At 35.6% G+C, this 27,108-nt stretch overlaps 1 protein-coding gene across 1 annotated transcript in view; it reads left to right on the forward strand.

Annotated features, from left to right (window-relative positions):
- CNTN6 (contactin 6) overlaps positions 1-27,108 on the forward strand; it is a 260,598-nt gene that overhangs the window by 66,366 nt on the left and 167,124 nt on the right. The window contains 1 exon segment of the mRNA XM_021069266.1: positions 23,118-23,244. Coding sequence (XP_020924925.1) covers positions 23,118-23,244 — 127 coding nt within the window.

Genomic DNA, 27,108 nt, shown 5'->3' on the forward strand with positions numbered 1-27,108 from the left:
CAAGGCCTAATTAATAGCAGAGAAAATGCTTATATTTTTAACTGAATAATAGCATAGATGTGACAACATGTTATGGTAAAAAAATCCTGGAATTGTAGGAACTAATATCCTAATTTTGCAGCAGCAAAACTGAGTATTTTTTTCTTCAAATGTTCATAATCAGCCTCGATTATTTATATAATGTCATGAAGATGAAATGAAAACTTTAACTTAAAACAATACTGGTTGAGTAAATAAAAATTTTTCCTACTTATCCACACCAGTCCCTGCCAGTGAGATCTGTGACATCCTTCTCTTATCTAACTTTTCACCTTGGAAAGGAACATGGAAACAGGTTGATAAAGAATGTGAAGAAAGGGGAATAAATGAATAGGAAGAAGAGAAAGCCTGATGCCTATGCAACTTTGTAACATATTTACAAAATCAATGTAGCATCACAGGGGAAACTGTTTATGTTCAAACACTGAAGTGAGGAAAAAAGGAGCCAAAATTCAGGACTGGCTGAACCTTGAAAGAGTAAACAGAAAATGTCAAGTGCTTCTCTCCCAGAGGGAATCAACCACTTTCCCCATTCATGAAAGAAAAAAAAAAAATTTGTTGATTATGAGTCAGAAAAAATTTGTACTCATGTTTGTCATTTCTGTAAACTCTGTTATTTAATCTGTATATTGGGAGGAAGACAATAAAGCATAATGAATCAAGGGAATGCTATTTCATTTTCTCATTTCATATTCAAGTTTGCTCTAGTGTAATTATGGTGTTTAGGAAGTTTAAACTGATGTAGCAAGAGAGAAATAAAGAGAATAAGTGTTCATCCACTCTAAGGAGCATTGACAAATACAAGAAATGCATGAGAGGTTTTTATCAACCAATAATTTTACATTTATAAGAAATTTACATGGTGATCAATTGGAAAAATATATAAATCTACTTCTAAATAAATACATTTTAAACCAAAGTGAGGGAATCTTAGCAAAAATGTTTCACAGTTATAGGGAGACAGAGGTAAAACAAAAACACAAATACCTCAGTCCAATCTGTGAATAAAGAGCTGAAAAGAACCAGGAAATTATAAATGAGCAGATCTGCCCTTGGCTGTAGGCAAGATCTCTGAGACAGTAATAAGGAATGAGGTTACCAAACATCCAGAGAGAGATGAGCTGATAAAGCTTAATCACGCTAGTTTCACAAAGGGCAAATCTTTTCTGACAAATTTGGTGGCATTTTTGCATGGCACAGAGGGCAAGAAAAGTACGTGACTGGAATGAGAGATATAATTCAACGTGAGAAAGTAAAAAGGCATAGATGACATATATGGAATGAGATACTGTTTTAACTTTCCAAAGGGGGCCATGTGGGTGACATTTAACCCCAAATCCACTGATTCCATTAAGATAGGCTGGCAAGAAGTACAAGCAGAACTGACAGATTAGCATGCTTCGTTGTGACACTGTGTTACAAATAATATACATTTGGGGTACCAGGTCTGCCATCCACAGATTTTGAGAGTCCTTTCCTCAGTTATTTATTTTTCTTTTTTCCAAATGTTCCTTCTCTTCTCAGCTTGTTATTGGTATATATGTGGAATCAATGCTATTTCAGGCAGACACAATCTTATTTCAGAGAGCAGCCAATAGGGCCACTTTAATATCTCAATGATAATAATAGGTTTCAAGGGGTTTTCTAACATCTTCACTTGGGGACATTTTAGGAAAGTGCTTTTAGGTGCTTTGTGTACTTGACAGCACGCTGTTACTTTTCAAAGGTTAATGCTGAAATGCTCTAAATTGGGCAAGTAATAGGGTCAAAGACTCAGAAGTTCAAAAGAGAGAATCTGAGTTTGCCTCTCAGTTGGCCTCTCAGTCTACAAATAGGCTTCTCCCTTTCCACCTAAAAATAGAAATAATCAAAACTGAAACATACACATACAGGTCCTGCTGTTACTGCTGTTCACCTCTCTTTTCTCTTTGCCCTCTGATTTCTTTGTAGAGTACCACATACACAATGCCATAGTTTTCTTTCAGATTTGAATTTATTTTAAACTTGGCCTTTGTGTCTCAATTCTTAAGAAACAAGACTTCCTGATGACCAACACTAGTGCTTTGTTGTGGTTCTTGTTTTTCATTAAGACTCTCTAACATGTGATGATCTTAACTACATCCTTTGTTAAAAACTCATTTCTTGGCCTCCTATAAAATGGGTGTGATGAGCAGAATAATAGCTCCTAAAATGTCCGTGTCCTAATTCCTGAATCTTATAAACATGTTAGATTACATGGTAAAAGGTAATTGAGACAACGGATAGAATTAAGGTTGCAGAGAGAATTAAGATTGATCTTAATAGCTAAACCCAGTGTAACCATAAGGATCCTTAGAAGTAGAGCAGAGACAGAAGAGAATCAAGGCAATGTAACTATGGAAGACCAGCCAGATGTCAGAAAGATTCCATGCATTGTTGTTGACTTTGAAGACAGAGAAAGGGGTCCACAAACCAAGGAATAACAGCTTGAAGAAGCCAGAAAGGCAAGGAAAAGGCCTACGTTCTACAGTCTTGAGAAGGTGACGCAGCTTTACCAACACCTTGATTTTAGCTCAGTGAGACCCACTTTAGAATTCTGACCTACAGAACTATAAGATAATAAATATGTGTAGGTTTGTGCCACTAAATTTCAGGTAATTTGTTATGGTAGCAATAGAAAGCTCACATATATTGTGTGGTTCTGGCATAGGCTGGCAGTTTCAGAGCTGCAGGTGCAACTCTCCTACTAGCCTGGGAACCTCCACATGCCACAAGCGCAGCCCAAAAAAGTGTGAAAAAAAAAAAAAAAAAAAAAGAAAGGAAAGAAAGTAAAAGAAAGCAATGATCCTAGTAAGACAATATCGACTTCTCATACAGATCTTCCTCAGAATTTCTGGGCTATTTTCTCACTTTTTTCAATTCTATAGCTATTGCTGATCACTAGTTTTCCATTTTCAGTTTTTTTTTTTTTTTTTTTTTTTTAAATTCCATGTTGTTACTTACTCTTACAAAGCAATGTCATCCAACTCCTGCCTATAGGTAAGTACTGGTTCTTTATCGGAGTCCCTTTGACAATTCACATTTAATATGTTTTAATGATATTCTTTATTTTTTTTATTTTTATTCTTTTGTCTTATTGCCTTTTCTAGGTCTGCTCCCGCAACATATGGAGGTTCCCAGGCTAGGGGTCTAATTGGAGCTGTAGCCGCCAGCCTATGCCAGAGCCACAGCAATGCAGGATCCTAGCCGCGTCTGTGACCAACACCACAGCTCACGGCAATGTCGGCCCCTTAACCCATTGAGCAAGGCCAGGGATTGAACCTGCAACCTCATGGTTCCTAGTCGGATTCGTTAACCACTGAGCCACGAGGGGAACTCCTTAATAATACTCTTTAAATAACAAAATTGTGAATCTCAAACACATATACATAAATCCACTGAAAAAGTTTGTTTAAACAAATCAATTAATGTGGAAACCAGTAAAATGTTGTGGCTAATTCAGAGTAGAATGCAAAGAACCACACATGCATAGGCAATAAGTAATGCTAAAATTAATTCATACATAGATACAAAATGGGTTTATCATGGCTAAATTGTATGGCATGTAAATTGTTTCAAGAAAGTTGTTACAAAAAAGAAAAAAAAAAGAACAAAATAAAACAAAAATGTGGAATTATCCATAAAGAAAAAATGGGAAAAATCAATGGCTTTCCACTGGACACAATTCATTTGCATTGCAATGGTTAGAATAATTTGTATTCTTAACAGTTTTTTCCTCCTTACATTGTTGTAAAATAGATATAAGACATTAAAAGGCAAAGTTAATGCAAAAAAAGTGCCCTGGACCAGGACACCCAATAATCTTTTCATGTCCATTTTGAAATCTTTCACAAATATTCCTAGTTTGTCCTATATTGGCATTCTCTCTCATCTATTCACTTTTTCATTTTCCTAATGATCATTTGACACATTATCATCTTTTCTCCCACTTCCCATATTTCCTCTCCCATCATCTGTCTCAGCCAATGGTATTCCTTTCTCCTTCTTGAGAAAGGAAGAAAAAAAGTTGGAAGATTATTTACCCTACATGTATCAGTACATGATCTGTCTCTACTCTGCCTTCCTTCCTATAATGGTGAAAGAAATCTTTCTTTCTAAGGCCAATTACTACATAGTAATCTAGACCCTTCCTTTGTCACCTCCTCAAGGACATCCCTCATTTGTCAAGGAGGAAGAGCCTAAGGTTCTGTGACTCTAAAATGAACCTGCTGTGGGATGGAAATCCTGTGAAATCAGATTATGATCATTATACAACTACAGATGTGATAAATTCATTTGAGTAATAAAAAAAAATGGAAAAAATAAAATGACAATTTTAAATTTAAAAAAAAAGAAAAGAAAAGAAAATGAACCTAAATACATGCAGAATTTCTTGAATGATTTGTTCTCTAAATCCACTTTGGCTGCCTGTGAAATGATTCTTTTCACTGAATGGACATTTCATTTATTTAAACATTTGAACTTTTATTCACATTTGCATCACTTCAGAAAATACAGGGTATTGGAGTTTCCATCGTGGTGCAGTGGAAACGAATTCGACTAGGAACCATGAGGTTACGGGTTTGATCCCTGGCCTCACTCAGTGGGTTAAGGATCTGATGTTGCCGTGAGCTGTGGTGTAGGTCGCAGACGCAGCTCAGATCTGGCATTGCTGTAGCTGTGGCCTAGGCCAGCAGCTGTAGCTCTGATTAGATCCCTGGCCTGGGAACCTCCACATGCCACAGGTGTGGCTCTAAGATGCAAAAAAAAAAAAAAAAAAAAAAAAAAAAAGAAAGAAAGAAAATACAGGGTATGTAGGGTAGTAATACATAAAGAAATTTTTTGTGTCTAAATAAATGTTTGTTGAATGAATGAGTGAAAAATGAATTACACTTGTATCAACTTTCTCAACTCCTTTCATCCTCACTACTCTGTCTTTATCCTTTCCCTTTTCCCTCCAACTATTAAGACCTCAACATACATATAATCATCCACACTAGCTAGGCCAGAGTAATCTTAAATGTTCTCCTTCCCTCATCTCTCACATCAAATCATTTATACCATTCTGTTGGTATTGCCTCTAAACACCTCAAAATGGCTGTCATATCATCCTCATTCTCTTCATCTATTCTGAAAATGCCACAGTTATCTCAATGTTTTCAAATATTTGATAAATAATCTTCCTTATCTGTGGTTTCTGTTCCTCTATCCTTCCCCTAGTTGGTCATAGATCTAAGTATCTCAAAATTCTTATTAAAATTGAAAACACTTCAATGTTTTCTAACTTTTACACATTAAGTTCAAAAGTCAGTCATATCACTGAAAGTCCTTCAAAGCTTTTGTAAATCTACCATTCCATCTTTATACTTCATTACTCTCCTCCTTTCCAGACAGACTAGTTACATTTTGTGAGTGATGGGTATTTTCTTATCTTTATTCAAGATATTCTTCTTAGAGTTTCCTTACTATACCCTTTTCTTTCAAAAGTTTCTCAGTCTCATTCTTTTACACATAGCTCAAAAATTACATCTTTTGTCACTTGCCTATAACCTCTAGGTAGAATTAATTATTTCCATCTCTGAACTTCCTTAAAATTATGCTTGTGCTTTTGGTATAACACTGCAATTATTTAACTCTTTTTGACAGCTTCCTTTCCAGAGTATATGACATAGTGACTTAGAATATAGGTTCTGGAGTCAAATTGCCATGTTTCAAAACTGGATTCCAACACTCTATACCTGTTTGTTATTGAGAAAGTTATTTAAGCTCCCCAAACTTCAATTTCTTCACCCTCAAAACAGGACTATTAGAATATATGTGACAGAGTTTATATAAGGATAAAATAAGATAATTCCTGTACAAGCTGAACTTTGTCCCTGATTTTTACTACATGCCAAAATTGCTTTTAATTATAAGCTTCTTGAGTCCAATTCATTTATTTATTTTTGTATTGCCAGTATATAAAGAAGGTTCAGCACATAATTAGAGCTAATAAAATGTGGTTGAATTTGCTTATGTTGCACTTCATCACTGGGTGCTTCCAATATCTAAATAAACAATAATGTAGCATTTTATTGCAGTTTGGCTTTAAACTGAAGAGATCAACACAATGTGAAATATGATAATGCACGCTTATGATTTACTTTATGATCTGTGTGCCACTTGCAATATGTCATATACTTTGCGGACAGGTTTAATGCTTAACTTCTAAGTCAGTAGGTCACCATAGATGCCTGAATGGACTGAAATACTGCAGGGCTCTAATCTTACATTACATGTAAATCATTTAGTTCCCTCTAACTAGAAATAACATATAAAAATAACCAGAAACATCGCATTATGTTAAGAATAAACTCTCAATTAATAATTATCTTTTCAAATGTCTGTTTCATGAAAATATCAAGCATGGCCACTCAGCTAACTATTAAACTCCTCCTCTTCAGACTTTTGATGTTTATTTGAATAAAGAGTCACTGATTACTCAGGTGTAAAATAATGCTAAAGTCAAAGTTTGGCTTGAATGTAATTAGTGTTTGAAGTTAACGCTATTTTGAACCTACACTATTTTGCCCATTCTATTGAGATTCAATTGGCAATATGTAAGTCATGGAGACATAACAGCATTGTGTAAGTTTAAGGTGCACAATGAAATGACTTGCTATATGTATATATTGTGAAGTGATTACCACATAAGTTTAGTTAATGCATCCATCACTTAATGTAGGTAACAATTTTTATGTATGTTATTTTTAAAGCTTTATCTCTTAGCAAATTTCTAATATACAATAAACTATTGTTAACTATAGTCACAATGCTGTACATTATATCCCCCAAACCTATTCATCTTATAACTGGACATTGTACCTTTGACGATCTTGACCTATTTTCCCACTCCCCACTCTTCCTCACCAACTGGCAACTACCAGTCTGTTCTGTTTCTACAAATGCTTCTTCTTTAGATTCCACATATGAGATTATACAGTATTTGTTTTTCTCTGACTTACTTTACTTAACATAATGCCCTCAAGATAGCCATGATTCTTACAAATGCTGGTATTTTTTTCTTCTTTATTATTGCATAATATTCCATTATTTGTACTTGTGTATATTATGTGTGTGTATATACTTATACACATGAAATATTGTCTTTATTCATCCATTGATAGATATTTAGGTTGTTCCATGTCTTGGCTATTGTAAATAATGTTTGCAATAAACATAAGGACCTACATTTTTTAAACAATTTCAAATATATCTAAAAATGTATGTCATCAAATGATTACTACAATGAAATTCTCTTTTCATTAAAACTTAAAGTGGAATGAGTCCAAAAGTCAGTCTCTATACTTCAGCCCTTACTACCAAGCCACATCAGTATATTCAACTATTTATTAGACAGCTAAACCTATGAGCACCAAGGAGTCATGAAAATCAACACCTGCAAATCTGAACTAAACTTTTTTTAGCTACAAAACCACCAATATTCTCTATTCATCTATTAGAAAAAAATAAATCTCTGAACAATTTTGAATGTTTTTTTCTCCCATTCTCCCAAATTCAGTTAGTTGACAAATCACCTTATTTTTGCTTTCCATCCACATTCTCATCACCTTAGTTTAAGATATATCTCTCTGTTTAGACTATTACAGTAATCTCATACTACATTTTTGCCTTTTTTTTTTTTTAGGGCCACACCCACAGCACATGGAGGTTCCCATGCTAGAAGTTGAATCTGAGCTGTAGCTGCCAGCCTACACCACAGCGACAGCAACACCAGATCCAAGCTGTGTCTGTGACCTATACCACAGTTCATGGCAACTCCAGACCTTTAACCCACTGAGTGAGGCCAGGGATCGAACCTGAGTCCTCATGGTTACTAGTGAGATTTGTTTCCACTGAGCCACGACAGGAATTCCTTTATACTATTTTTTAAGCTCTCCTTTATTCTCCAAGACAGCTAATGAAGCAGTTTCCTCTCTTTTTTTCCATTCAAACAATAAGTTTAGCATGTCTCCCCTGTATAAAACCTACCAAAAGTTAAGCATTAAGAGATAGTGGGATTTCAGTGCAGAAATCTATAGTCAGATATTTAAGATTCAGGTTTGCCTATAATTATTAAGTAAGGCACTTAACTTCCCTGAAATTACTTTTCCTCCTCTGTAAATTAGGTGGAAATTTCTTTGCTATATATATATTTTTTCTCTATTTTAAAAATCTGTGACTTGCTTAAACGAATAAGGGAAATTGGTAAGAAAGAAAGAAAGAAAGAAAGAAAGAAAGAAAGAAAGAAAGAAAGAAAGAAAGAAAGAAAGAAAGAAAGAAAGAAATTTTCTTTTTATAGAACCTTAATTCTATATGTCCTGAGGAAGACATGACTGACTTTAGTCTAGGGTAGGTTCAACAGGCTAAAGAACCTGCCTTGGAAACTAAGGCAAAGTCTTAATATTAGAAAATCAAATAAATAAAGTAAGAGAGTAAGACTGTTTTCGCCCTGAAGTATGCAGAACTCCAATGGATGTATCGTGGGTATACAACCTTGGACTCGAATTCAAACTTTGATTTGAGTACCAACTCTGGAATATCACTATCAGTGTGACCTTGATCAAATCTTTTAACTTCTCTAAGCTTTAGTCAGGATCAGCTACATTGTTTGCAGGGTCCAGTACAAAATGGAAATGAGGGTTCCTTGTCCCCAAAACCAGGAAAGTTACTAAAAATAAAATTTTTCTTTCATGGTATCTCTCTTGATCTGGCATGATGGTTTTTATTTGCTATTTAATGTCACTCACCCTTGAGCACAGGGATATATCTCAGATAAAGCCCCCGAGGGACTCTTTCCACCACTTGGTGCAAACACGGCCCACCTGCTGCCACTGGCCACTGGGTTCCACCCCACATCAGCTGCTTGACCAATATGTTGTGCCCTGGACAACATATTAGTCAAGCAGATAGACAACCTTCCCCCCAACTAGAGCAGATAGACAATCTTCAACAGCATTGCTTTCTCTGTGCCAGGACACACCAGTTACTAGAACAGTAAAGGGCAAGAGGCTCACCCCTAAGAAGCAGCCCACCACTGAATGTACTATGGTGCTGCCAGCTGGGGGCAGGCGTGGCCACTTCCATGCCCTGCTCTGAGACACAGCAGCACATTCACAGCAGGCCCTCTAGCTATGTGAGTTGTAGTAGTCCTCGCCTTGGAGCTGGGGCTGGCGGCATAGGTAGTCATAGAAGGAGCAGGGAGCCCAGGAGAGGTGTGAGACATTAAGAGGTGATCAGCAAAAAGCCAAAATCCTGTCCTGAGCTGGCAAGCTTACAGGTGGTAGAAAGGGGTACCACCCATTAGCAAGGCTCCAAGCACCCAGGACTCATCGGACTCATTGGACTTGACTTACAAAGCACAAATTTAGGGGTAACAGTATTAAGAATTTTAAGATAGGACTACAGAGCATTAAACTAGAATTTCTAGGCCTTCTAAGAGTCTAGGTTTGTGTGGTCCTACTGGTTGTATACCCTAGTTTTACTTTCTTCTTTGGCAAAAACAAGCAAGCAAGCACAGGGATTTTTTTCTTTTACTTTTTTTGTTTTTCCTGTTTTTAATGAATTGGAAAATATTTTTAAAAATTGATCTTCTGCAGTAGGGGGTTGCCTGGGTGAGGAAATCTACTTCAAGGGATAGGACTGTACCACAAAGAGATATCCCAGGTACTTTCCACCTGGGTGTGACTTTGGAGATTTCAAGTCTACCCCACTGTGAAGCCTGAAATTTGTCCAAGCCAAAACAATGAGATTCAAGTAAACCCACTAACAGTATGCCTTTTAGCTTTGTGTTCTTTTAGATATAGTTCTTCTCATGTGTTTAATTTTGCCCCTAATAACTTCTCCTGAAAACAAACTGTTGCATGCCCAGGTTCTCTGCACTTTTATAGTTCTGGAGAGGAGAAAAGCAGCAGAACACTGGTCATTCTTTACTGTTTATTTGAATCTGCCTTTCCAAAGATCTGTCCTTCCAAAGATCTGTCCACTGCAAAAAAAAAAAAAAAAAAAAAAAAAAACAGAAACTGTATAGTTAGTTGATGGTTCATGGAACCCAGAGACAGGTCTCACCACAAACTGGAACCAAGTATTAATCAATTTAGGGAATAAAGTCACTCTTCACTCATTTATTCTTTCTCTCCATCATTCTACTGTTTGCCTCCCTGTCTGTCTGTCTGTCTCAATCTTTGTCTCTGTATAGACCAGCATTCTCTTAAGCTTTCATGAATTTTATGGAAGATGGAGGCTCTAATATTCCTGAACAAACCCGTCTCTATTCAAGTAACAGTCAGAAAATACCGTCTCTTCATATTATTTCCCAGTTCTCAGGAAAGAGAAACATAATAGCCCAGCATGCCCTGTTCACTTTTGGTCCAGTCATCTATGACTAGAAGAATGGGGTAAAGTAAATAAAACATGAATTTAAAGGCCTATTCCTAACAGTTAAGAGCTGATTCTCAATAAAGTTGTTCATAAACTGTTCAGAAATAACAAAATGTGACTGCCTTAATCAAAAGTTTTCTATATACAGGGAGTGACAATGAACTTTAGACTCTGGTAGTTTGATCCAGTATTGGAGTCAGATAGTAGCATTAGTTTTTTTTTTTTTTTTTTTTTTTTCCTTAACTCCATGGAAGATAAAAGAAGAAGAGAAATGGGACAGAGCCCTATATGAATTTTCAATAACATTGTTTAATTTGCTTTTAATTGCCATTTAAAGGTACTTATTTTTTAGTGTTCATCTTTTGCTAAGTTCTTGCTTTACCTCCAAGTAAAATATTTTTTATAGAGTAGGTGATTTTATAGCAGTACATATTGTCAATACAATTTTTATTAAAGCACTTAACTGCTCAAAATACCAACATTCTTCATATCCTCTAGTGCATTCTTAAAGTAAAAGTACTTGAAAGCATTTTTTTTAAAAAGCATTTTGATTTCATGTTTTTGATATATTGCGACATTTTCAGCTCTTCTTTTACGGAAAGCTCCTGTCCTTGATTTCTGACAGTGTAGGCAAAGCAACAAACTCCTGCTATTATTTAATCATTATATTACAGTATTAAAAAAATCTAAGGATTTACTAAAAGAAACTAAACAATTAGTTGATAAAAGCCAGGCCTTTTACTACTATGAATTCAAGCTCTTAAAAATTTTATAAAAACAAATATAAATGAATAAAAATGATATCAACTGATGATAATTCACCAAGACCAAGCTTTTGTATCTTTTTAAATGAACCAAAGTTTGTTATAAAATGCCTAGTTCCATTAGTCTTAAGTTCTTCATCTACCAAATGGGAATGGAAACTTAAGTCTCACAAAAGTTGTCATAGGAGTTTAATTTGTTGCTTGGTGTGTGTAAAAGTCCTAAGAAAACTACAAATTACTCTTCCAAATATAAAATAGTATTAAAGTCAAATTAAACTCCTAATACAGATTATAGGAAGACTGAATGGAGTTTTGCTTTGAATGAAGGGAAGGGAAGGTAAATTATTTAACATATGTTGTTTGCTTATTTTGTGCATGGCACAGTACTAGGTACCTAACATACATTATTTCAGCCAAGTTTTCTATCTAGGGGGGAGGAAGGGTTTGAAATTATTTAAGTTATAAAGATCTACAAAAAGAAAAAAAAACAGAAAAAATTCATATTTCACCATCAAAAATTAGATGACCATCTCAATATATTTGCTTCCAATCTACTTCCCTCATTAAAAATTGATTTTTTCTTTAACATAATTGCATAATTATTTTAAACATTCAAATTATAAATAAACAAAATGAAAAATCTCATCTCTAATAAAACTTTTCTCGAAATAAAAATTATTAAAATTTGGTAAATCACAGCTCTCTTTCTACGTACCTAAATACAAAGAAAGCAGATTAACGTGTAGACAGATAAATACATAGAAATTGAAAATACTGTTATAAAAATGGGATCATATTATAGATACTACTTTTAACATCAGGGTTAATTTTCCTCAGCTTAACAAAATTAAAAATAAAACGAAGTAAAAATGAAGAGAATTTTGAACATTCAATAAGTGATTTGAGACAACAAAGATACATCTTTTTTTCCCTAAAAATTTCCTCCAATGGCAAAAGATGCTCTGAATAATACTAAAAGGTCAAAGTAATTACGTTTTTTAAAATCATAAATGTATATATATATATACATATATATTATCTATTGAATTTTTGCTCTGAAATAAGATATTAGCATTCACACATTTCAAATGATTTTCCTTTTACCACCCCTCATTTTTCTATTTACATTGTTATTTTTATATTATCCCAAAGTATGGTATTCATTCTGTTCTATAACAAAAACCAACATGTTTCTTACATGGCAGTTTTATATTCACATGTATTCAAAGTGCATCCTATTCTTCCCTCATTCCTGTGATCTGTATATTAGTTTTTTCAATCAGATGAATTTCATTGTTCAGTCATTTATTTAGGAGTAGTTACATATGTTTTTATTTGTTTTTGTTTTGCTTTTTAGGGCCGCACCTATGGCATATGGAGGTTCCCAGGCTAGGGGTCAAATTGGAGCTACAGCTGCTGGCCTACATCACAACCACAGCCACGCAGAATCAAATCAGTGACTGTGACTTACACCACAGCTCATGGCAACACCAGATTCTTCACCCACTGAGCGAGGCCAGGGATAGAACCCACAACCCCATGGTTCCTAGTTGGATTCATTTCTGCAGCACCAGGAGAGAAACTCCTTTTATTTGTTTTTTGATGTTAAAGAATGTTGAATGCCATCAGATTTGAAAGATAAATCAGTTGATGGTAGCAGTCATGTCACCCTTTTATTCAGAATACTGTAGACTTTCCCTCACTGCTTTCTGAACGCTAATGCTACTGTTATAAAAATCCAAAGTTAATCTGATTTTGTCTTTCACTCCTTAAAGTACATTTCTCTTTCAACCTAATCTTCTTGAAAGTCTTTAAATATTAAGATCAGTCACTTAATTAACATATACTTTGGTGTTAAGTGATCTCTCACCAATGTCTCTGGAATGTGGTGTATTCTTTCAATTCATAATTTTCTTGACTTTCAACACATTTGACTGTTTATCTCAGTGACATCAAGATTTTTATTTGGATCATCCTTATCTATCTTTCTCATTCATTACTTGCTCCTGAATTTTTTTATTTGTGCTTTTTCAACTTCATTGATTATAATTATCTCTAATCTTTTCTTTACATCAGTAATTTGACTATTAGTAGGTGTCTTTTATTTCTTGCACATTTTAGTTAATTTATTAGTTCTTTAATAATGTTCTTTTGGTTGCAATTTTTAAGTTACATCCTAATTTATCTGATTCTATAGTTATCTTACCACTTTTTGTTTTCTTTTTTTAATCAGCAGAGTGAAACAAATTTGAGAAATTTTGTAGGGGTCCTTGAGTTATATTTGCTTTTAGATTGAATATTGTCTATCTTTGGCATGCTATATTTTTCACTTTTATTGTTACAATATATTTTCATACTTACTATTCCATTTCTTTTTACTTGCTTATATCTGAGGAACTTTGTACAGGCAATTCATTTATTCTTTAGAGAGAGGGGTTTTTTAACTTTCTTCTCATCATATCAGGGACCTGTTTGTTTTTTTTTTTTTTCAGCTTAGTTCCATTTTGGAGGCTGAATAGCCATATTACATGAGTATCCACATTTTGTAGCCTGAGGGAATAGTGGGGTTGTGGGAAGTTGTGTATTTATTAGAGTATCTGGGTGCTTATCTCTATTTTAAATGTTTTTGAATGACTGATAGCAAGATTATTGGTAGAAGAGTCATAGATATATATCATTGGGAGATGCATCCTTTTTTACTTGGGTTTTAGAGATTTTACAAAGTGAGTACATAGGCATGAAGCTATTTGCTTGTGAAATAGAGTCAGCTTTACTATTCACACTTCTCTGCTTCATTCTTTTTTCCTCAGAGACTTATTCACTCATATTCAGTCAGGAGAAGGGAAAAAAAAAAAGAGAGTAAAATGCATTATGGGTATATCTACAAATCTGTTATCTCCAGAATTGGAAGTTGTTATAAGAATTCTCAGAATTTTGTCATTCACAAAAAATATCTCACTGGGGTTGGGGATGAGATTAAGGAACCAAGAACCTCTTTGCCTCTCTGAACCTATACAAATTCTTCTTACTCTACAAATGTTTTTTTTTGTTGTTGTTGTTGTTTTGTTTTGTTCTTTGTTTGGATTATTTTTAAGTCAATGTTATTGGGATTTTTTTCCCTTTTCTTGTTCAGACATTGTTAATTTCTATTTGTCAGCGCAGAGTGGGAATAAAGCTGGGAGAAGATTTCAAAATCTGTACAGAGTAAGGAGGACCTTGACAAAGGGGAAACAGGTGGAGGCTGTAATTATAAATTTGTTACATACAAGGAGATTGAACAAATGCATAAATACATTGAGGAAAGTGGAAACCAAGGTTCTCAGAGACTGAATAGGGACAGAAAAAAACCTAGAATAAACTGACTATAAATCACCACAGATGGACAGAGGTATGGAATATGAATATATGCATATATACTTATGTAAATATATAACATGTATAAGTATATGCATATGGATACTTACATGTCTTCATATATATTTACATATATATATATATATACATATACATATAATACATAAAACCTACACACATACACATATACACACAGAGGCAAAGAATGAAAGGTCCTCAGAGCAAGAACACCTCAATAACAATGAGTACATTCACATCCAGATAATGGTTTCTAAATACCATTCTCCAACAAAAGGAATGAGCCTTTCTTAGGAAAAAACAAACAAACAAACAAACAAATAACTATTTCCATGGCTGGAATGGAAGAAATACAAAATGATTCAGGAATACTTTCTTGTGCCAGAAAGTAAGGAAAAGTATGAAGAATGATAGGCATGTGTCAAAAAAACAAAGAACCTGAATGGTCTCCTACTGGCCAAATCAGTGACAATTCTGCCATCAAAATAAATAGCAATGGATTATAACTTATTTAATAAAATAAGAAACCATGGATTCACACTGATAGAGTAAACCATACTGATAGAAAGATATAAATAAAATTTTAAATATTCAATAAGGAACAGTACATTTACATTGTCAGAGTCTAATCACAAAATGCTTATTAATTATGAAGGAAAAAGTAATTTTATAGTGGAGAAGTCTGGCAGGGAACACCTTTACCAAGAGATCAAAGTTGCCTTTAGCAGGAATGGGAAAAATAAAAGTCCTGCACCACCTGATAGGATGCAATCTGAAGTACAAAGCATCCCTAAGTGTAATCATAATGAAACAACAGTGATGTACCCAGTGGGGGAGGGGAAAGGGGGAACAAGAGGGCCAGACAATGTGATTAGCATCCTTTGGCTGGAGGGGAGTTGTCTTTCTCATCCTGATAATTAAAATACATAATATTCTGTGGTGCCCTCTGAAGTGACTGGGGCCACAGTGGTGCCTGTTCATGGACCTCTGGTGGTGGTGGGCCATGACCACCTCTGGAATCAGAGATAACTGTGGTGGTTTCCCCCTACCACCTGTAGACCATGCAAGAAGTACCCCATCCTGCTTAATCCCATGCAGGAGGTGCTACCCAGGCTGCTCCTAGTTGCAGGGTCCTGGTAAGTAACATATGGGCATTGCCTGAAGCATTTGGCAGTGGCAGCAGCAGGGTGGGTGTGTTCCAAGGGGAGTGAAAGAAACAGCAGGTTGTGCTCAGTTGCAGTGCCTCCTTTTTGCGACCTCTGAGATGACTGGTGCTGTAGGTGGAGCCTGTTCAAAGAGCCTGCTGGTGGCAGGCCATGCCCCTGCTTTGGTTTCTGAGATGACTGCTGTGGTTTGTCACTGCCATTGTGGTTTGATTACACAAGAGGTGCTGCATCACGCTTAGCCCCCCACTGCCCTCAGCCCACATAAGAGGCACCCAGTACCCCATAGCCCGAGCAAGTGACCTCTTGTCACCTGTAGCCTGCACCAGTGGTGCTCTTCCCTCTGAAACCTGGGGAGTGCTCAGGTAAAGAGAATTTTATGGAGGTCTACTCCCCCATTTCACTCTCCCCAACAATGGTGCCTTGCTTCTTTTGTGCACCCAGACCTCCTCCTGGGTTCCCTCGCCTGTGATATTCTGGTCACCAGCTGGTGGCACACCACTCACTAGCCCTTCAGTCTGTCTCCACACAGCCAACCCTAGTCCTCCCCCTGAAACTGACCTCTGAAGCATGAGTCTCAAAGACCAGCCCCCACCTGAGCATCTCAGGCTGTGGTGTCCAAGCTGGTGGTGCAGATAATCTGTGTGACTCTCATTCTGCTTTGCCCTCCTCATTCCAGCTGCTGTGTTTTTCATGGCGACTTTGAGGTCCCTCCATCTTGGCTGAACTCCCCATCAGTTAGGTGTCTTCCCAGGGTGTAGATTCCTTTCCTCTTTAATAGCTCCCTCTCAGGAGTGCTAGTCCCTTCCTGATTACATTTCTGTCTCTCTCTTTTTTTCTTTTGTTCTATCCAGTTATGTAGAGGATTTCTTGCCCCTTTAGGAGGTTTAAGTTCTTCTGCCAGCATTCAGTAGATGTTCTGTGCAAATTGTTCTACATGTAAATGTGATTTTTTGATGAGTTTGTGGGAGAAGGTGAGTGCAACCTGTTACTCCTCTACCATCTTGATTCGCTCTCCAAATAAATATATGTGTTTTTTATCAGGATGAAAAAGACTACTACCCTCCAGCCAGAGGACACTAATCACATTGTCCGGCCTTCTTGTTGTTGCTTTCACTCCCCTGGGAACTCACATACCCTGCCGCTGCCACTGCCAAATGTTCCAGGCAATGTCTAAATCCACCTGAGGCTCATTACCACTTCCTAGGTTCCTGCAACTAGGAGTAGCCTGTGCCACCTTCCTGCAAATCCTTGCTACTGTCAAGAGCCCAGCAACCAGGCACTGATTACTAGTACTGCCCATTGCCTCCTTCTCCCTGGAAACATAATAAGCACCCTATCAAGGTGATAATAGCTCACACTGAAGAAAGAGACAGCAAATATCCAAATTCCCATGCCAAAAATAAGTAGTAGCCCCCTACAAAATACAAAGGGGCACTCTTGCATAGAAATAGCCCCCCAAGACTCCAGTAGTTGGTTTCCCTAAACTCAAAGAAAAAGAAAAATATAAGTGAAATGAAGAAGCTCGGAAACATTCCCAGTTAAAAGGAGAATTCACCTGAAGCATCGAACAATGAAACAGACCTCTGCAGTCTAATAGACACTGAGCTCAAAAGGGAGAGAGTGAAAATACCGAAGGAATTAAGAGTGAATATGAAGGAATTAAGAGCTGATATAAATAGTAATGCAGATTACTTTAGAAAGGAAGGAGAAAATATAAGGAGGAGCCAAGAAAAATTAGAAAATTCATTTGCAGAGACACAAACTGAGTTAAAGGCACTGAAGAACATAATGAATAATGCAAAGAAAGGAATTAGTGACTTGGAAGATAGAATAATGGAAGTCACCCAATCAGGACAGCAGACAGAAAACCAAATGAAAAAACATGAAAGCAATATAAGAGATCTACAGGATAATATAAAGTGGGCCAATCTATGCATAGTAGGAATTTCAGAAGGAGAAGAAAAAAAAAGGGAACTGAAACTATATTTGAAGAAATTATCTGAAAACTTTCCAAATCTAAGGGAAACAGATATCAAGATACAGGAAGCAGAGAGGGCCCCAAACAAGTTGAATCCAAACAGGCCCACACCAAGACATATTATAATAAAAATGGCAGAAGTTAAAGATAAAGAGAGGATTCTAAAGACAGCAAGAGAAACACAAAGTGTCATTTATAAGGGAACCCTCATAAGGCTATCAGCTGATTTCTCTACAGAAACACTACAGTCCAGAAGACAGTGGCAAGATAGATTCAAAGTTTTAAATGACAAAAATTTGCAAACTAGAATACTCTACCCAGCAAGAATATCATTTAAAATAGAAGGAGAAATAAAGAATTTTTCCAACAAATAAAAACTAAAAGCATACAACAATACTAAACCCATTTTAATAGAAATACTGAAAGGGCTACTATAATTAAAAATAAGTAAGAAGAAATGGGATGGAGGAATCCACAATTGGAAAGCAATCACTTAAATAAGGCAATATGTAGATCTAAAAAGGGATAAAAATCCTATTGTAAAAGTGAAAATAAACACAAGGAACAGCAAAAGGACAAACATGAAGATGTTAAGAAAGGACTTCAAAATCATAGAATGTGGGGAAGGAATATAAGAAAATCTAGACCCTTTTTTTAAGAAAGTGTTTGAGCATATATGACTATCAGGCTAAAGCAAGCAGATATAGGAAGGTTTAACGTACTCGAAAAACAGGGCTACCACAAATAAAAACAAAACATTACATTAACAAAACTTAAAAAGAAAAGTACAAAAGCATAAAAAAAAGGAAATCACCCAACCAAAAAAGAAAATAACAAAGGAGAAACATAGAATCAACTGGAAAACGAGGTTTAAAATGGCAATAAATACATATTTATCAATAATCACCTTGAATGCCAATGGACTGAATGCTCCAATCAAAAACACAGAGTGGTAGATGGGCTAAAAAAGCAAGAGCCTACAATCTGCTGTCTACAAGAGACTCACCTTAGGGGAAAGGACACATATACACTGAAAGTGAGGGGATGGGAAAAGATATTTCATGCCAATGGAAAAGCTGATTTCTCTACAGAAACACTACAGGCCAGAAGAGTGTGGCAAGACAGATTTGAAATTCAAAAAGGGAAAAATTTGTAGCCTAGTATACTTTGCCCAGCAAGAATATCATTTAAAGTAGAAGGAGAAATGAAGAATTTCTCCAACAAACAAATGCTAAAAGAGTACAGCAATACTAAACCCATTCTAAAAGAAATACTGAAAGAGCTTCTTTAAATAAAATAGAAGTAAGAAGAAATCAGATGGAGGAAATCACTTTCTAGAGACTTACAGCCTGTTAAAACAGAACCATGAAGAAATAGATCAACTGAACAGACTATTCACTAGAAATGAAATTGAATATGTCATAAAAACACTCCCTACAAACAAAAGTCCAAGACCAGATGACTTCATAAGTGAATTCTACCAAATATACAAAGTGGAACTTATACCCATCATCCTTAAACTTTTCCAAAAGGTTGAGGAAGAAGGAACACTCCCAAAGACATTTGATGAAGCCACCATCACCCTAATACCAAAATCAAAGATACTACCAAAAAATGAAAATTATAGGCCAATAACTTTGATGAATATAGATGCAAAAATTCTCAAGAAAATTTTAGCCAACCAAATCCAACAACATATAAAAAAGGATCATACAACACAACCAACTGTGATTCATCCAAAATTCACAAGGATGGTTCAACATATGCAAATCAATCAATATCATAAATCACATTAAAAAAAGAAAAGTCAAAAACCATCACCTCAATAGATCCAGAAAAAGCATCTGACAAAGTCCAATATCCATGCATGATAAAAATTCTTACCAAAGTGAATACAGAGAAAACATACCTGAACATAATCACAGCCATTTATGACAAACCCATAGCAAATATAATATTCAATGGGGAAAAGCTGAAAGGCTTCCCACTAAAACCTAGAAAAAGACAAAGATGTCCACTCTTACCACTTCTATTCAACATAGTATTGGAAATCCTAGCCACAGCAATCACACAAAGAAAAGAAATAAAAAGTATCCAAATTGGAAGAGAAGAGGTAAACTTGTCACTCTAGGCATATGACATAATACTATATATAGAAAACTCTGGCATTCCCATGTGGCTCAGTGTAATGAATCTAACTAGCATCCATGAGGACGAGGGTTTGATCCCTGGCCTTGTTCAGTGGGTCAAGGATCTGGTATTGCTGTGAGCTGTGGTGTAGGACATAGATGGGCCTTGGAACCTGAGTTGCTGTGTCTATGGTATAGGCCAGCAGCTACAGCTCTGATTGGACCCCTGGCCTGGGAACCTCCACTTGCTGTGGCGTGGCCCTAAAAAAGAAAAGATAAAAGAAAAAAGAAAAAGAAAATCCTAAGGACTCCACACAAGAACTACTCAAACTGATCAAAAGATTCAGCAAAGTAGCAGGATAGAATATTAGCATTCAGAAATCAGTTGCATTTCTTTATACTAAAAATGAAGAATTAGAAAAGGAATATAAGAACACAATACCTTTTAAAATCCTCCAAAATTAAATATCTAGGAATAAACTTTACCAAGGAGGTGAAATACTTATAACTGAAAACTATAAAACATTAATTAAGGAAATTAAAGAGGATTCAAAGAAACAGAAAGATATCCATGCTCCTGAGTTGGAAGAATTAACATCATAAAAAATGGCCACACTACCCAAAGCAATCTACATATTCAATGAAATCCCTATTAAATTACCCATGACATTTTTCACAGACTGCAACAAACAATTCAAAAATTTACATGGGGAGTTCCCGTTGTGGTGCAGTGGTTAATGAATCCGCCTAGGAACCATGAGGTTGCAGGTTCGATCCCTGCCCTTGCTCAGTGGGTTAAGGACCCGGCGTTGCCGTGAGCTGTGGTGTAGGTTGCAGACGCGGCTCGGATCCCGCGTTGCTGTGGCTCTGGCGTAGGCCGGTGGCCACAGCTCCGATTCGACCCCTAGCCTGGGAACCTCCATCTGCCACGGTTGCGGCCCTAGAAAAGGCAAAAAGACAAAAAAAAAAAAAAAAAAAAAAAACATGGAACATAAAAGACCCAGAATTGCCAGAGCAATCCTTAGGAACAAAAATCAAGGAGGAAGCATAACTCTCCCAGACTTAAGGCAATATTACAAAGCTACAGTCATCAAAACAGTGTGGTACTGGTGCCAAAACAGACATACAGTCCAATGGAAAAGAATAAATAACCCAAAATAAGCCCAGACACCTATGGTCAATTAATCTTTGACAAAGGAGGCAAGAATATAAAATGGAAAAAGATAGTCTTTTTCAGCAAGTGATGTTGGGAAACTGGACAGCCACATGTAAATCAGTGAAACTGGAACACACCATCACACCATGCATAAAAATAAACTCAAAATGGCTTAAGGACTTGAATGTAAGAAAGACACCATCGAACACCTATAAGAGAACATAAGCAAAACCTTCTCTGACATCAACCTTACCAATGTTTTCTTAGATCAGTCTCCCAAGGCAGCAGAAATAAAAGCAAAAATAAACCAATGCAACCTAATGAAATTTACAAGCTTTTCCACAGCAAAGGAAACCATAAGAAAACAAGAAGACAATGTACAGAATGGAGAAAATAGTTTCAAACAATGGAACTGACAAGGGCTTAATCTCTAAAATATACAAACAGCTTATACAACTGAACAGCAAAAAAACAAACAACCCAATTGAAAAATGAGCAAAAGACCTTAATAGACATTTCTCCAAAGAAGATAAACATATGGCCAACAAGCACATGAAAAAATGTGCAAGCTCACTAGTTAGAGAAATGCAAATCAAAGCTACTATGAGGTACCACCTCACACCAGTCAGAATGGCCATCATTAACAAGTCAGCAAATATCAAATGCTAGAAAGAGTGTGGAGAAAAGGGAACCCTCCTACATTGTTTTGGAAATGTAAATTGGTACAACCACTATGGAAAACAGTATGAAGGTACCTCAGAAAACTAAGTATAGAACTACCATATGACCCAGCAATTCCACTCTTGGGCATACATCCGGACAAAACTTTCCTTGAAAAAAATACATGCACCCATATGTTCAATGCAGCACTATTCACAATAGCCAAGACATGGAAACAATCTAAATGTCCATTGACAGATGAATGGATTAAGAAGACGTGGTATATATACACAATGGGATACTACTCAGCCATAAAAAAAGAATGTAATAATGCCATTAGCAGTAACATGGATGGAACTAGAGAGTCTCATACTAAGTGAAGCAACTCAGAAAGAGAAAGAAAAATACCATATGATATCACATGTATCTGGAATCTAATATTCGACACAAATGAAACTTTCCACAGAAAAGAAACTCCTGGACTTGACTTGTGGATGCCAAGGGGGATGGGGAGGGGGAGGAAGTGGTACGGACTGGGAGTCCGGGTTTAAAAGATGCAAACTATTGCATTTGGTGTGGATAAGCACTGAGATCCTGCCATACAGCACAGGGAACTATATCTAGTCACTTGTGATTGAAAACAATGGAGGATGAGGTGAGAAAAAGAATACTTATGTATGTATGACTGGGTTACTTTGCTGTACGGTAGAAATTTACAGAACATTGTAAACCACGTATAATGGAAAAAATAGATATCATAAAAAGGAGAAAAATAAAAGAAAAAAGTAATATAAAAAATATGAGCCAATTTCCACTGGTTTTATTACTGTTTTTTAAAGTTTTTCTAGACCCTTTTATTACCTACACTCTCAGCATACAACTCCTACCATGACTCCTACCATGTTCTTGCTCAGAGAAGCCCCAATTGAGTGAAACTTTACCAAATTACTATTTTGTAACTTCTAATGGTTCCAAGGCAAGGAAAACCAAAGAAAGCCTGGGAAATTGTTCTGCATTGAATGAAACTAAAAAGATTTAACAATTAAATGTAATCTTTGGTTCTCTACTAGATCGTTTTGCTATAAAAGAATTTTATTAGAAATAAAAATGGTGAAATGGGAACTGAGGATTAAAGGCTAGTATTGAATCAATGTTAATTTATTTTTTCAGTCATTTGATTGTACCCTTTTTAAGAAATATTAATTTATTTGGAATGATGTGTCATCAGTTTGCAAAATTACTCCAAATGGTTTAGAAAAAATAATCTGTGTACCATTCATGAAACATTTCCCAAATGTGTGAGATTATTTTGAGATAAAATATTTTTAAAATATATATTTACTTAATATCTGATATAGACTTTCATTCAAAGCAAGATCAAGTTTTTTCATATTGTGTAACTCTTTCTTCTTCTAGGTGATGGCCATTTGAGCCATCCTATTTTTACCCAGGAACCACAGGATGTTATTTTTCCTTTGGATTTGTCAAAATCTGAAATCATCCTGAATTGTGCTGCAAATGGTTATCCTTCGCCCCATTATAGGTAAAGTTCTACCTCAGAGCTCCATGCTGTTTTTCTTTTTTTTTTTCTTTTTCCTTTGTTTTGGGGGTAAAATATACATACAATAAAGTGATCTAATTTGAAATGTAAAACTCAAAGAATTTTTACACAGGTATACATCTGTGTGCCCACAGTTCAAAAGATATAGACATTCCCAATCCCAAAGCATTTCCTCATGCTGCTTTCCAATCAATAATAACCACCCCTACTCCCAGGCAACCACTAAAATGACTTATTGATTAACTTGGCTTACAACAGTTATTCTTCAGATTCGTGTCATGCAGTGCCATGTTGTGGTGAGAACTGAAGAAGAAAAAGACAGATAAGGAAGGAAAAATAAAGAAGAGGAAAAGATCAGTTTCCCCAAACTGAAAGCACAAGTTCATTTTGCACTCTCCTCCTCACAATTTGAGGTTACTGCCTAAGTTGACCCATATAAGGACTGTGAAAATGTTTCCTTAAAAAAAAAAATATTAAGAAAGGTGGGAATTTTATCAGATTAATTTACAAAATTCCATTGACATGTCCCATCACACAAAAAGCACTGATTTTAGAAAAATATGTTGAAGATAGTTATGTACTGTTTAAAGCAGAAAAGGAAATTTTATTCTGGACAAGCAGAAATGGATGTATTTCTTTCTCACATATTACATCTAGAATAAGGAAGAAGCGTTTGTAATGTTTTTGTTCTTAGAATATTGCAGTAAAAGCAGAATCTGATCCACATTGTGGGTGGAATTCACAGACTTAAAAATATATACATGTATATATTATGCTTGTGTAAATCACAAGGATATTTTGTTGGTAAGAACTGCATATGCAGTGTGACTACAGAAAAAGCATAATAAATATTAAAATGAATACTGTGGCTTGGGATTTAAAAGTACTTTTTAAAAATCTTATTTTTTAGTAGTGAAAGTAATCGTCACACATAAAAAGCAACAATTTCAGTCCATTGGCTTTCCCTAATTTTTATGCTACATTGAAAATATCATATTTAGTAAGTCCTTATTGTTTTTTCTATTTTATATATAGTAGTGTTGCAACTTAACTATACTTTAATAAAAATAGTTTAAAATGCCCTATTTATATGTATAATTACTTTGATCTTAAAATTGTCTATACTAATTAGATAAATGACTTAATTTTAAGCACAAAGTTAAAAACTCCCTTGTGTTTTGTCAAAATAACTTCAGAATTTCTTGACAACAAAAGAGCTGAAAACTATGTCTTCTCTTTACAATGTCTAAAGTTTTCCTGTCTTTAGGATCTTCATCTATAGATGAAGATCACACAGCTTACAAACTGGTTCATCTAATTCATGTTTGGTGGGGTTTTTTTCCTTAAATAATGATGTTTTATTTAACTTAACATTTAGTTAAAAATATAAAAATGTGATTAACATATTTTTCAGAATCACTTCATACTGTAAGTTGCAATTTTATTTTGAGAGCTAATTTGATTGATCATAAGTGTTGGTAGAGTCTGTTAGAAAAGGGGCAAAATGTATGAATCCCTATAAGGAACATCTGCTCACTGCAAATCATCAATTAATCAGTCAATACTTATATAAAAAGATCTATTGGCTTATATCATGCAGAAACATATAAAGCACTGCTTCTCACAACAATCTACTAATTTTATCTATGAAGGAATACACCGAGTGAAGAGATTGCAAACATCAATATTGAGAAATGGCTTCTATTTCTGTTTATAAATTAGGAGGCTAAAGATAGTAATATAGCTCCTTATTTCCAATCCCTATAGTCTGATTTAGCTCATTTCTAATATTATGGTATAAAATACTTATAAGCAAAAGGCTTTGAAAAGAGAGAAAAAAAAATTTTGTAATGTGTAAATATCAGACTCAGACCCAATTTTCTTGGTAATAAAGCAAAGGGCAGAGGTGTTTCAGACAATGTATATTAGCAACTAAATGTAAAATACAGTTGTTAGTGGGTTTTTTATGTATTTATTTATTTATTTTGGCCATGCCCACAGCATGCAAAAGTTCCTGGGCCAGGGATCAAACCAAAGCCACAACAGTGACAATGACCCGCAGCAGTTCACCAAATCTTTAACTGCTAGGTGATCTGGGAGCACTGAAATTTAGTTTTAATATGACGCTTTCTAACTTAATTTTTTTAAAAACTTCATAATTGTATTCACCTTTGTGTGTGTGTGTGTGTATTCATGTGTGTGTATGTGTATGTAAGCGAAATATAAGGACGATCTTTATGATTCAGTCTAACATTGTTTGAGGCTATGTGGATATAGTGTAAAGTTGTACTAAAGAGTCCTTGACTTAGAGTTCCCATCGTGGCTCAGTGGTTAATGAATCCGCCTAGGAACCATGAGGTTGCAGGTTCGATCCCTGGCCTTGCTCAGTGGGTTAAGGATCCGGTGTTGCTGTGAGCTATGGTGTAGGTTGCAGACGCGGCTCAGATCCTGCGTTGCTGTGGCTCTGGCGTAGGCCGGCAGCTACAGCTCCAATTTTACCCCTAGCCTGGGAACCTCCATATGCCGCGGGAGCAGCCCTAAAAATGGCAAATAGACCAAAAAAAAAAAAAAGTCCTTGACTTAGAACAAAATGTTATCGTTTCTAGTCTCAGCTCTGTCATTCCATAGGTGACCTTGGAATAATCATTTCTTTCTCCTGGCGTTGGATTCTTTATTCACAAAGTAAGGGTATACTGGGTTTTAATATATACTTTATTTCTTTTAGAAAACTCCCTTTAGCAAATGAAATCTCATGGGAGAAAACAAGCACTATTTAAAGCAGAACTTTGGAAACAGTTTAAAAGTAACTAAAGTCTAAAGTTACTACCAGTTGGAGTCAATACCCTCACAAACACGACTTCAGTGAAAGCAAGAAGATGCAGATGTTAGGCAAGTTGAAACAAAAGATTTGTTAGTTCCACCTCAGAATATATATTTTATTTGGGAAAATGAAGTAACACACATAAATTATTTTTATATAGGGTACATAAAAATGTCTTCAAACGTCATAGAGGATTTCTGACTCAGGTCTTCTTGAGCTGATCACCAGAGGAGGATCTTTTCTATAACTTAATCTCCTCTACTCTAGTCATAAAGACATGCTTAGGTCTGAAGAAGCTCTAGGCCCCTGAGTAAAATTCATAACAGTAGTCACTCTGCCCTTCTACTCTTTTCATTTGTTTCCTCACTTGATTTTTTAATGACCTCGTGAGACAGAGCAGGATATTTGTAGTGTTCAAGTTTTATAATTGTTAACTATGGACTTTTGGAGAAGACATATACACAGTAAAGGAATGTCAAAGCTAGGCCTTGGACTCTTTATGTGGGATCAATGGAGACACATTTAGTGCACATTATAATCACCCAGGGAAACTGTTAAAAATTTAGATTGTTGAGATTTTTTTAGGGATGGGTATTCTATGTAATTCTAAAGCAAGGCTCAGATTTGAAAACACCCCCCCCAACACACACAGATGCATTATTATAGGACAAAAAATAAATATGGCTCTCAGACATATTCTTGAAATAGGGCTTAACTACTTAAGAGTAAAGGATGTTTCCCAATTGAAGCTCAAGATTTTAGTTCAAATTCATTGTTTCACGGAATTAATATGATGCTAATGCAGATGCCTAAAATAATCATCCATAGCATATTTCCTAGTGTGCATCGTGGGAAAATCCTCCCCAGGCATGCAGTCCTATCAGTAATGTGTGTATGACAATCACTTGAATTCGTTAATGCTATTTTTCCATTGATTTAAACATATTAATTAGGAGAAAGCCCACACCACAAGTTGAACCCCTGATCTATATGCACAATTTAATAATCATTGTACCATAGTGATT

Source organism: Sus scrofa, chromosome 13, assembly GCF_000003025.6.
Source record: "Sus scrofa isolate TJ Tabasco breed Duroc chromosome 13, Sscrofa11.1, whole genome shotgun sequence".
In the NCBI taxonomy this organism is placed as follows: Eukaryota; Metazoa; Chordata; class Mammalia; order Artiodactyla; family Suidae; genus Sus; species Sus scrofa.